This window comes from Candoia aspera, chromosome 15 (assembly GCF_035149785.1).
Source record: "Candoia aspera isolate rCanAsp1 chromosome 15, rCanAsp1.hap2, whole genome shotgun sequence".
Taxonomy (NCBI): Eukaryota; Metazoa; Chordata; class Lepidosauria; order Squamata; family Boidae; genus Candoia; species Candoia aspera.
The window spans coordinates 831,446-844,563 of record NC_086167.1 but is presented as its reverse complement, the minus strand read 5'-3'; the positions used below and the strand labels follow the sequence as shown (position 1 = coordinate 844,563).

At 42.1% G+C, this 13,118-nt stretch overlaps 1 protein-coding gene across 1 annotated transcript in view; it reads right to left on the bottom strand.

Moving 5' to 3' along the window:
* Window positions 1-1,810: 1,810 nt before the first annotated feature.
* The window catches only part of LOC134505856 (solute carrier family 2, facilitated glucose transporter member 11-like), a 33,110-nt gene continuing 21,802 nt past the window's right edge, over window positions 1,811-13,118 (bottom strand). The window contains exons 8-12 of the mRNA XM_063315793.1: window positions 9,952-10,062; window positions 9,586-9,687; window positions 5,425-5,500; window positions 2,864-2,991; window positions 1,811-2,020 (exon numbers count right to left, since the gene is read on the bottom strand). Coding sequence (XP_063171863.1) covers window positions 1,811-2,020; window positions 2,864-2,991; window positions 5,425-5,500; window positions 9,586-9,687; window positions 9,952-10,062 — 627 coding nt within the window. The remainder of the gene's footprint in view (window positions 2,021-2,863; window positions 2,992-5,424; window positions 5,501-9,585; window positions 9,688-9,951; window positions 10,063-13,118) is intronic.

Below are 13,118 nucleotides of genomic sequence, written 5' to 3'. Positions count from 1 at the left end.
CATTTTACTGTTGTATACCTTTATGATTGGAATTAGGAAACCTGGGTAACTATGGTTGGTGAGCTTCCCTATGGCACTGGCACAAGCATAAGCCTTATTGATTGAAGGGACTTTGGGATATTGTTAATGTACAGGTTGAACAAAATAGGAGCCAGTATACATCCTTGTCTGACCCCTTTATTTGTGTTAATTATCCCTGTTAGGGAACCATGTGCTCCTGTGTGTACCCTTAAGCGTGAGTTTGAATATAATGCCTTAGTTAAAGAGAGGAGCCTGGGTTCTTTGTTTAGGGCCAGAAGTTTCTTCCAAAGAAATTCCCTATTTCTTGAGTCGAATGCTGCACTGCCATCTATAAAAGTTGCAAACAATTTGCTCCCTTTATGTTTTAATTAGGTGACATAAATGAAACAGTTATCAATAGTAGAGTGGCCAGGCCTAAATCCAGATTGCTCTTTGGCTAACAAGCCTTTTTCTTTTTTTTTTAAAATACATAATTATTTACTGAAGATTTTAATTACAATAATAAAAACTAATACAAGCTAAACTCAGAGAAAGTAAAAAGAGAAAAGTGCAAAGAAAAATAAAAAATAAAAAAACAAAGAGTGAGATAAAGAAAAAGAAAAGAAATATATAAAGAAGTAACTTCCAATCTTCATCACAACAATTATAAACAAGTTTGGTAGCTCTTCACCCCTATAAGGTTACACACAAATATCTCTTCTTCCCATAACCTATCCCTTATCTAATCCATAAAACATCAACTTTTCAATCCTGAGGTTAGCAAAAAATCCATAAACATTTGCCAGAACTTTATAAAAAGATGTCTTATTTTAACCTTGATCAAATAAACCAACTTTATATTCCTTTCTTTTACACCTGACAATGTTGATCTTTATTTCATTCAGATGTTGCCATGGGATTTGATCTCTCTTCAATTTTTCTTTTTCTCATCACAAAGGCTTCTTTGAGGCTTAGCAAACCTCTTTTGTAAATCCAGTAAAAAGTCATTATCCATGTCATTCTCTTGGTTTATCATTTGTATTCCCCTTTGATTTTTAAAACTTCACCCAGCTTCTTTTGTATATCCAGTAAAGAGTCCTTATCTGGTCATTCTCTTGGCCTGTCACTTGTATTTCCACTTTAAATACCTTCTCTGTCTTGTAAGCCTTTTTTTTAATCCAATATTTCTGATTCTATTTTTGCATCAAGCAAGATTTGTCCCACATCTGTCATTCCTTAACATCTTTTGAACATAGTCTATCCATAGAAGCAGACATCATTATTGATACTGTTGATATTGTGGCTACTAATTTCTGGCCCCATTCTTCAAAGATCTCCTTTAATATTTCAAATGGGATAGCATTTTGTGTCATTTTGTAAATCCCAATATTGATCAAAACCAAAAGCAGGTTTATCTATAGTCCCCTCTAGTGTCCAATTTAAATCATAAGGTTTCAAATTGCTGTTAAGATTTACAGTAGACAAAATAATTGGAAAGCTGTTTATTTTTTTCAGATTTTTAAAAGTCCCGCCTTTATTATTATTTTTTATAAATAACTCAAGGTGGCAAAGGTACCTAATACTCCTTCCTGCTCCTATCTTCCCCACAACAACAACCCTGGAGATGAGCTAGGCTGAGAGAGAGTGACGAGACTGGAAAGAGGAAAGCATTCTATGCCCTCCCCGTGGCCGCCTTGAACTCACCATAAGTACCTTCTCTGCCCTTCTCCTCCCTCTCCTGGTGATTTCCATAGTAAAACCCCTGCATTTGGTTTAGTCCTCATCCTGCATTTTTCCAGCAAGGCTGTGCTCATAATTTGGTACAGATGCTGTGGCTCCTGGGATAATTATTTTCTGGTGCGATTAATGTGAGCTTCTTCCCTAGATGGATCCTGTTGAGGTCTTCTGCTATGTCTAGGGTTGACTTCCCCTTTGTCTCTGGAAGGAAGAGGTAGATGAAAAGTCCCATTCCGACGAGCACACCAAAGAAGATGAGGAAGCAATAGTAACTGAGGGCCTCCTAGGGACAGAAAATTAGAGGAAAGGTTGAGTTTCTTGGCTGAGGTTTAAAGAGGAAACTGAGCTGCCCCTGAGGCCTTGCTGGACTCTGGGAAGGGTTGCAACTGGCTGTGTGAGAGTTTCCTGTGGGCAGAAGTGGCAGATTCACTGTGTTTTTCTCGCTGTTCTAAGCCCAGCTCACTCTGGACTTTCTGAACACGTCAAGTCAGGGTTTTCCCCATGAAGGCTCCCCTCCCAGACCACTGTCTCCCCTGCATAGTTGTTTGGGACTGCAGCCAGAAAGCCCCAGCGAGCTGAAAACATGGTGAAATCCAAGCACCCAAGTAAATCTGATGGGCAATGGGTGCAGTTGGACAACAAGAAAGTCCTCTTTACCTGTCACGTGGTCTCCAAGAAGGAGTGGACAAAGTGCTCGGTGGCTCAGACTTGAAAGAGGTCAGACAAATTTAGGAGAACTCAAAAAGGCCTGTACACGGGTGGGTGTGCAGCTGAAGGTCAGGGGCTTGGGAGTAGCACATGCCCTTTCTGGAGGCAGGAGCCTAAAGACCTGGCAGAAAACTATGGTGGCTTAAGGAAGTACTGACAGCATTTTCAACCTTCCCTCAGCAACAAAGCAGACAGGGCTTCTGTGTGTACCTGAGAAGCAGGCAGAGGAGAAGGCAGGGTGGGAAGGTCAGGGTCTTCTGGTGGCCTTCTGAACGGTAAGAATATTTTGAAACTGTTAACTGGAAATCAGCTCTAAAATGAACCCAAAGTACCAGGATTGTCGGTACATATGTGATTTATGTTTCTATTTAATTCATTTCTCCTTCCCTGTGGAATCATGAACTTCAGTCCAACTTACCACCACAAAGGGGAACCCTATGCCAGTGATAAAGAGGCCCACCCAGCTGACCGAGCCGGCAAGGACGAGGGCAGACGGTCTTGCGGCAGGGCTGAAAATCTCCACCATGACAGAGAAGATGGCACCAGCTGGAAGAAGAGACACCCACAGAAAGTCAAGGCTCCCCCTCCCTTGCAGGATTCGTGTTCCATGCTCATGAGGAGCCCTGGGTCCCCTGGGCCCACCTCACCCACCAGTTCTACTCTAATGGACAGAATCCTGCTAAACTGAAACGGAGCTGGCAAACTTGACCGGAAAACCTCCAGAACACTAAGGCAGTTCTTTGCTGGTTTTCTGGCTGGGAGCCCAAGAGATTCCACACCGCACATGCACTTTTCCCCCCGGATGGGGCCCCCACCTTCTTCCCCAGCAATCACCATGACAGAATGATCTGTTACAGGAAAGGACTGAAAAGGACCAAATCATATTTACCAGAACAAAGAGCAAAGTTTTTGTTGCTGCTGCTGTTGCTGTTCAGGAAGCAGAAATGCACAGGTATTGGATGAGAAATGTATCACTTGGCAATTGTACATTTGAAAAGAATCTTGGAAATTGAAGATGAGGCAAGTTCAGTTTTAGGCTGCTGCAGAATTTCCAAATCATGGGCATGAATAATTCCATTCTGTTTCACTCTGGAATAGAGTTTTGTGTTCTGTCCTTGCTCCCAAATTTTAAGGTTTCAGACATACTGGAACAGGGTCACAGAAGGACAGCAAAGATGATTAGAGAACTAGAAACTCAGCCCCAGTAAAGAGACATGAGTGGAAATAGCTATGTTTACCCTGAAAAGAAAAGATTGAAGGGAGATATGACCGTGCTCTTCAAGTATTGGAAAGGATCTCAAACAGAAGACCGAGATCTTGGAATAAAGGTACAAGTTACACGAAAGTAGGCTCCAGCTGGATGTTAGGAAAAAAGGCTCTTTGAGGTGAGGCAGGTGAACCCTTTGCCAAGGAAGGTGGAAACCTTCCCTTTATTCATGTACTGAGTAGCAGCCATTCGTCATGGATTTTCTAATTTGGATGTTGGGGTCTCAGGGTCTCAGTCTTGATGGAGTTTTTAAAGGTTAACAAAAGAACTCCAAGCAGCTAACAGCAATCTTGCAGAGTAGAAGCGTGGACCAAAAAGAGAACTTGCACATCAAGCTTAATTATGTTCAGAAATAAGTTCAGTCTTCACACAGCAGTTAGATGAAGAAAAGTAGAGATAGCTTACTTTTATTCAGCAGATCTGGATACAGGTAGGTTCATAGTAGAAAGGCACTTAATCATCACTGGTTCTTGGCCTTTCTATGTGGAGTAGAAAGTCTCTGTGCGAGATTTGCTGCTTGCGTTATGCAGTCCTCCTGCCTGTATGTCTGCCCATGAAGTAGAAGAAGGAGACTGTGAATCTCCCAGACCAAGAAGGAGGAGGAAGAGGAAACCAGGTGACCCAGGTGACTTCCCACAAGCACAATAGAGACATGCCTACCAGACAAACCCTCTTATTATGCTTGTGAGACAATGCTGAGTTGACCCCTGATAATTCCAACAAGTCTCCCCTTCCAGTGCCAGCATTCTGTCATTCTCCTGCCCCAGAAGGGCCTTGCCAGCATCTGTTCCCCTCATTTCCATCTGGTCCCTCCCTTAGGGGAGGTTTTTCCCTATGTAAATTGTTGGAGAAACAATTTTACTTGATCAGAGAAGGAAAAGTTTGTAGTGGTTAAGGCACCAGGCTAGAAACTGGAAGATGGTGAGTTCTAGTCCTGCCTTGGGCACAAAGCCAGATGGGTGACCCTGGGCCAGTTGCTCTAATCTAGCCCAGCTACATCTGAGAACATTCAGCTAAGCCACCCTAAGGAGCTCAACTAAGCCATGAAGGATCAGAAGACCTGTGAATTTACTGCCAAACCCAGGTTGAAAAGCCTGTGACAAGGGACACGAGAGATCAACTTTTAAGACCTATCATGACCACTGAAAATTATTGTTTTCTGCTAATTCTTACAGGGACAGGAAGAAGAACAGCTGCAACTACATCACCATGTACTTTGAAAGTTTAGAAAAGAAGCACAAAACCTTGAGGTCCAAGACTGTAAATGGAAAGAAGAATACAGCTGGAAGAAAGAAGAATGATTGGTTACACGAATGTTGCTGATAGAACGGTTTTGGTTTTGAGGACCAAGGATGATGGACTCTGGTAGGGGATGACCGCACGTCAAGGACTGGTCCGTATGTCTTTGGTCAAAACATGGTGAACGTGACTGAAAGATTTAAACTGAATTCTGAGGAATAGAGACAGAACCCTGAATGGCCCCAGATAAACACCTGTGTGCTGGAGAAAAGAGCAGGTGTATTGCTGTAATGGATGCCCGTTAAACAGCTCAACAAAAAAATGAGAAGGAGCAGTGGCTGACGAAGTTGTTGACATATTAATGCTCAGAACATGGGAAATAGGCAAGATGAAACTGAATTCTTAATACAGAAGGACAAGCATGTACAGATAAGGAAGCCCATGGGTGCTATGTTTGATTTCAGTTTACTCACATGGACCAATTCCATAGAAAATTATGAAGAGGAAGATGAGAGTGATGCTGCTGTAAGAAATCCAGGGAGACTGATCCTAAAAGGGAAGTGTAAGAGAAGGTGGAATTAAAATAATGGCCTGTGGCCAGCAAACAAGAAGTTTAGACTATTGATTGATTGATTGATTGATTGATCAAATTTAGCTACCGCCCATCTCCCCCAAAAGTGGGACTCTGGGCAGTTTACAATAAAATCAAGCGCAAAATATAAACATTAAAATCTCATAAAATAGTTATTATAAAATACAGTAAATAAATAGAATCCAAGAAAGGTATAAAATCCAGGCTGATGGGAGGGACTCTAGGGTGCGAGCCACCCCCAAGAATGGTTATTCACTTTCCCGCCCCAGGCAAGACGGCAGAACCAGGTCTTCAGGGCCTTCCGGAAGGTCAGGAGTGAGGGGGCCTGCCTCACCTCTGGGGGCAAGATATTCCAGAAGGTGGGGGCCACTACAGAGAAGGCCTGTTTCCTGGATCCTGCCAGATGAAATCCTCTTATGGACGGGGTCCACAACACGCCCTCTCTGAATGAGCTGGTGGGACGGGTTGATGTAACGGGGATGAGACGGTCCCTTAGGTAACCTGGACCCGTGCCATGTAGGGCTTTAAAGGTAATAACCAACACCTTGAATTGGACCTGGAAGCAAACTGGCACCCAGTGCAGCTCGCGCAGCAACAGTATTATATGTGCCGACCTAGGGGCACCAAAGATAGCCCGCGTGGCTGCATTCTGGACCAGCTGAAGCTTCCGGATACCCTTCAAGGGTAGCCCCATGTAAAGCACATTGCAGTAATCTATATGGGAGATAACCAGGGTGTGAGTGACTGTTTGGAGGGCTTCTCGATCCAGGAACGGGTGTAACTGGCGCACAACTCGAAGTTGCGCAAAGGCCCTCCTGGCCACGACTGCCACCTGCTCTTCGAGCAGGAGTTGTAGTCCAGGAGAACCCCCAGATTACGCACTGAGTCTGTCTGGGGCAGTGCAACCCCATCCAAGACTAAATATGGCAAATTCCTAGGAGCCGAGGGGCCGTTAACCCACAGCCACTCCGTCTTACAATACATTGTTCCCTCACTGTACTGCAATTTTTGCAGCCTACAGTATGTGCAGAGGGGGCTGTTGAAATAGGCAGCCTGAAATTATTCAGCTTACAGTGGATTTGGCTGCTGCTGTGATGATGGCACTTCCAGCAGGTGCAAGTCATGCCGACCACAGAAAATCTTAATAACTCCTATGGAGTAATAGCAGTGGACATTTCTGTGAGTTAGCAGACATACATGCAACCCCATCATCTGATTCTCTTCCAGGGTAAGCAACTCTATGTGGCCCACAGAAAAGAAATATTAAGCCAGAGAAATGGAACACAAGATAAGAAGGCAGCATAATTGACACTAATTTATAGTAAGACAAAAATATTCAATGTATGTTTCCATGTCTTTCTAATCTTGCTTCCACCTTGTCCAGACACTACTTCATTCATTGTCTTGTCTAACCTTCTCTCCTCTCTCTTTTTCAGGATTTCATCAGCTCCATCCAAACAAGGATTTGTTCAGTCTTCTCTTCCTTTTGATCCATTCACTTTTCTTTCATGTATTTCTGTTGCAGTCCATTCCTCACTTATCCTGTATGACCAAATTATCTCAGCACACATTCTTCTGTATTCAGTCGACATTCATTCTGTACTCATTCATCCTTGGCTGTATCTCTTCCTCTATTTCCATACACTGCATTGAACTTTTAAAAAATGTTTCTCCTAAGAATTCTTACCTTCTTTTAATAATATGGACAGAAGCACGCTCTTAACACATTAATCAACCAACTCCATATTTGTGGAAAACTTACCATAATATAAGCCTAAGTCACTTTATCATACACCTCTACAGTACAATAACCTTTCTTTCTGATTGTAGAAGGAGAACTGCATTAGCCCATGGCAGCCAAAGATGACATTTTCAGACTAGCAAATTTGATTGAAAGGCGTAAGTTTTTGTGAGCTTTGTTTCTTACATTCATACATTTTTCAGTGACCTGCTGAAGAGCAAAAATGGGGTGTGCATGTACCACTCCCTAGTATTAAGCTGCACTCTACCCCCCATAGTTGTCTCTGGCCACCTCTCGTACTCTTCTGATCAGAAATCTGATGGATACCTTTCCAAGGACACTTAGCAAAGTCGCCCCCTTGCAGTTTCTTCATTCGTTCGCCTAGCTTTCTAAAGAAAGATACCAGAGAAAAAGAACAGCCTTCTTCAGGCACAGATGCAGTCTTCATACGTACAAGTTGCAGAAGCTACTCCGTAAGTAAACCATAACCATATTTTATCTTTTCTCCGATTACAGTCTATGTCTGTAGCCTTACCATTTTTTCATCATTCTCACCACATTGATGCCTTGTTCATCCATTTTTCCTTGAACACTAACTTTATGGCATTTATTTTAATTCCACCCTTCAGTGTATCTCCAACATTCCCAAACAGATCTGTAAAATATGCCTTCCGTGTTTCTTTGATTTCAGTTTCATCCCAAATCAGTTCTTTGCCTTTATTCACTCCATTCACTCTGCTGGAGGCTCCTTGTTTAGCATTCAAGATATGCATTGAATATGGATACTTATATACCAAAACACAGGGAAATTGCACGTTAAGGTAGCCTCTAAACTTTGTACTTGAAGTTTGTGTCACCAAGATCCTAGGCACAAAAGCACCACATCCAGGCCTGTGAAAGCCTGTTTGTGGTCTTGAGACTATAACTGTGAATATGAACCTGGAGCCACATGAAATTGTCTTTGGTCACAGAGAGCCATCAAAATGGAAGCCAGGGAGGGGGGCTTCATACATTTAAAATGCATGTTTATTTCCACAGAAAAAATAATAAACCTTTCCTGTAATAGATTCCAGGGGTGGACTGAAAAGAAACCACTGTTTTAGGTCATTGTACAAATTTCAGTGCAACGTTAATCTTTGGCACAAGTTTTTTAACCTCATCTTTTAAATTATTAATGAACTTTTACCTTGCCTGCCTGCCTGCCTGCCTGCCTTCCATCCATCCATCCATCCATCCATCCATCCATCCATCCATCCATCCATCCATCCAATAATCAAGGCAGCTGACAAGATTAAAAAAAGACAAACACAGAATGTATATGGGAGGAAAAGTTTTCAGATGTATGGGATTGTCTAAATCAAATGGAAACACGAGGCATTTGCAATAGCCTGGGAGCTGGTTTGCAACATTCCCATGGCAACCCATGAACCTGTCTTCAAGATGGCATTTGGCACCTTAACTTGTGCCCCCCTTTTGACCTGTTTCTTCTCACTAAGACAGCTGTTTTCTTTGAAGATAGTAGATAGTGGAACCCCAGATCTGTTGCATGTGAATATGCATGCTTGCATCACTTTTCCCTTTTCTGAAATGTGTAAATATCAGATCATCTCTTTTGTCAGGAGGGGTGGCTCTCATGATCCTTTGGTCAGGCCCCCTCCTGTATGGGAAGATGAAAGGTGAGAGGTCCCCTGTGCAGCACCGAGTCACGTCTGACCCTTTGGAGGGACGCCGCTTTCGCGAACTTTTCTTGGCAGACTGCAGCGGGGTGGTTTGCCATGGCCTTCCCCAGTAAGCTGGGTACTCATTTTACTGACCTTGGAAGGATACAGTACGTACTATTTATATAATAAACACTGTTTATTTATTTATCAAATTTGTCACTGCCCATCTCTTCCAACCGGAGGGACTCTGGGTGGCTTACAATACAAAACAATAAATATGTAATAAAATTTCAATATAAAACACACTATAAAACAATTTCACAATTATTATACGTACATACTGTTTATATAATAAACACTGCTATGAGCCTTGATTATTTGTGTTGAGTCCTGCATTTTGATTCCACATATATATATAACAGCATTAGTTATATATATTTATATATATAAAACAATTAAAACTTAGATAAGAATCAAACATTAAAATAAAGAAATTAATATCTGTAAGAACCTTTGTGGCTGTTTGTGGCAAGTGGGATGATGAACAGAAGTCTTCTAATATAAAAATACTGTGGTCAGAGAAATGTGAATAAAAAAAGAATTGCCCAAAAGGTGTTGGCCCAGGTGGGGCCTCACTTACCTGGAAAGACAGCATGAGGACGAGGAGGGCCAAAGTCAGGGCCATCATCCCAAAACCACCCCACAGCAGAATTCTCCGGCCCAGGTGGTCAATGATGGAGCTCTGAGGGCAAAAGAGATGGTCACTCCGCACATAAGCCCACCCCAAAGGACCCTGAAATGCCAAGTTGCTCAGGGTGACGAAACATGGACTGACTTTGTTGCCCCCCCCCACTTCACTTCTGACTAGCGGGACTTCCATGTGGAGGGAGGATGCCTGCCAACCAGGGGATCGACCCTGCTGCCCCCCCGCCCCCGAGTCTCCCTGCGGCTGCTGCTTGTCCTGACCCTTGCTCTTTGAGGCTGCCTGCAGCTCCACTGTACTTACGCACAGGGTCACAGAGGCGAATTCAGAGAGGCCGATGCCCAGCGTGACATAAGGGATAACCGCCTCTTCAAGGCCGGCGGTACGGAAAACTTCAAAAGCATAGAAGTAGATCTGAAAGGCAGAGCAAGGGAGATCAAGGACTGCAGATTTTCAAGATGAAGAGGGGTGTGTGTGTGTGTACGCGCATGTGTAATGGACATGTGATGCAGACTTTCAAGCTCTTGTTCTCCATTGTTGTATTTTGTGTTTGCTTTTAGCTTATTATTTAGCTTATTATTTTTTTAAAAATGTTATTTGTAAATGGTCTTTGTAAACAGGAGGCTATCCATTGCTGTCATCATCGTCATCATCATCATCTTCATCATCATCATCAGGACTTGTCTTTATGATTGCAGTTGCCTCATGTACTGAGTGGCAAAGCATTTTCTCAGGGCTGATTTTCTTTTTCTTTTTTGTCAACTGTTCATTACAATATGTAAGTCGAGCATGCGTGAACCCAGAACTTAGGCAGCAGTGGCCTTGCAGCTTCCTCATCAGAGCTTAGAGAACCAACCAGCAAAGCCCAAATTAAGTCCTCTCTTCCCCGCTCCCCCCATCAAATAGCCACCTATTTTCCTCTCCTTCATCACTGAAGTGCGTGTGGGGGTTCTTGCCAAACTGGTTGTTCTCCACAGAGACATCTTTCCTGGTTCCCTAGCCCCTTGGGGCCTTTTGGTCTGAGGCTTCTTGGTTAAGAGACACTCGGCAGAGTTGCCAAGCAGATGACATGGTGCTCTGGGACTATTTGCCAAATGTCCAATCTTAAAACAACCCACCGAAAGTGGTTGGTCTCAACCCAGCCCATTTCTTGTTATAAGCACCTATTGGGCGGACGGCAAAGTCCTGGTCAAGACTACCCATATTAACAGATGAAGGAGCTCTGAACATCCCATTAGCCAGCGAAGGGAGAGCCCTTGATGCCTTTGGCTTTGGTTCTTGTCTGTTTAGAGAACATGGGGGGCTGATGCTATCCTGCTGGATAGCATTTTGTAAAGTGATGCTATGAACTTTCTATGTATGGGTGACTCTGTATCTTATGTGACTTTTACATTGTTCTGTTACTTAATACATTTTGCAAGTTGCCTCCTAAATCCTCCAGATCAAAAAGAAGCATCTTGTGAAGCATTGGAATGAGTGGAAGGGTGGAAATTTCAAGTACTTTCATCTGGACTTTCTTCTGGGGACATGATCCAGGCAAGTCAGTAGAGAACGGCATGTCATTTTAAAATAAAAACACAATCTTTTAAAACCATTTAAAAATTTCTGCTAAAGTGGTTTTCCAAACTAAATTGCTATTACAAAATTGCAGTAGCACAGAAGCGCTAAAATATTTTAAGCTGTTCAGTGGTTTAGCATAATTCTAAAGAACTGAAACAGGACTTCTGGGACGGAAACATGGTGGACTAGCACGTCTCCATGTACTGGGGATGACACCGAGGCAAGGACTGGCAGTCAGGAGGTGTGCCCAAGCTAACGGAACTTCTCCAGACAAGGAGAAAGCCGCAAGATTACCCACTTGCACTCCAGAGGGCAGGTCCATGCAAGAAAACCAGCAGGAGCCAGAGGGACCCTCTGGGTGACTCATGAGTCAAGAGTACCAGGAGCCGTGGGAGAAAACAGCATGCTCACAGCCTCGAGTGAAGCCTGTTTAAAGGACGCTGGGTTCGCCCAATCCAATTGGATGGAGAAAATGTAGAGAGACCTTCAAAGCCACTTTCGACCCATGGGAAAGATTAAAGTAAAAAGTGAGGACACAACTATAAAGATTTAAAAAAGAATTAAAAGCAAAAAGTTTGCCGGAGGTCTGGAACATGAAAGTTAAAAGTGGGTTAAGGGGACAGTTAAATCTGGGTGTTAAATCTTTGCCTTATTTGAAGGACTTTTGAATTAATTAAATAAATAATACCTCAGTGGGAAAGAGGATTGTTTAAATTTGCTAAGAAGGATGATTGGCTGACTTTCTTTAAACAAAGAGATAAACAGAGAAAGAAGGGAAACAGGATGTTGTGAAATATCATACGACTACAGGAATACGGAGTGCTGAAAGGGACTAAAGAGGTACGGATATTTTAAAAAAGCCTTTCTTTTATTCTTTACTTCTCCTTTCTGGATTACAAATTTGAAAAAAGAAAAATGCCTACTGCTAGAAAGGCAGTGAAAGTTACAAAAAGGAGGAGAGCATCATTTACAGAGGGACAACAAATAATAGGAAAAGGGATTACGCCAGAGTCTTTACAAAGGATGTTTGAAGAATTAGGGAAGAATGTTACATGTCGGTAACTGCATCAGTGTCTGCATCAGTCAAGAGAGACCTAGCTACCCTCAAAGAGAGAACACTTAACTGCAGAGGGATTTAGTTTTCAATGGTTTTCATATGCACAATTAAGAGAAAGATTTAATATAGATAAAAAGGTAATGGGGATTGAACAATTTGAAAATGAATTGTGTACAAATGATGAACATGTGATTGCAAAAATGTGTAAACTTGTGTTGAGACTTGAAACAGAAGAGGAGCAAGTTAAAGATTGCATGATAAAGTGGGCTAAGAATTTTGGTTATAATATACAGATGGATCAGTCAGAGAAAATGTGGATAAAAGGAATGGAATTCACATTGTGTTACAATTTAAGAGAGAATTTTTATAAAATGATGTATTGTTGGAAATTATCTAAGATGTATAAAGATACTTCTAGTCAACGTTGGAAATGTGAAAAACATGAAGGGACATTTTACCATGCATGGTGAACCTGTGAAAAAGCAAAAAAAAAAAAAAGGAAAATACATATGATGATACAAAGAATTTTGAAGATTAATATTGAGATGAAACCAGAACATTTTTTATTGTGACTTATGGATAGTCAATTAGAAAAGACTTATGGAAGACTGATTTTATATATGGTAACTGCAGCAAGATTATTATATGCACAAAGATGGAAAAATATTGAAATACCCACAACGGAGGAATGGATTGTGAAGATGGCAGAATTAGCAGAAATGGCAAAATTGACCAGTTTGGTCAGGGACAAAACAATAAGTGCTTTTATAAAAGACTTATGATGATAGTTGGGACTGAAATTTCCATTGCTAAGCGATGCGGTTGTAATGCTCAACCGCATTGCTTAGTGACA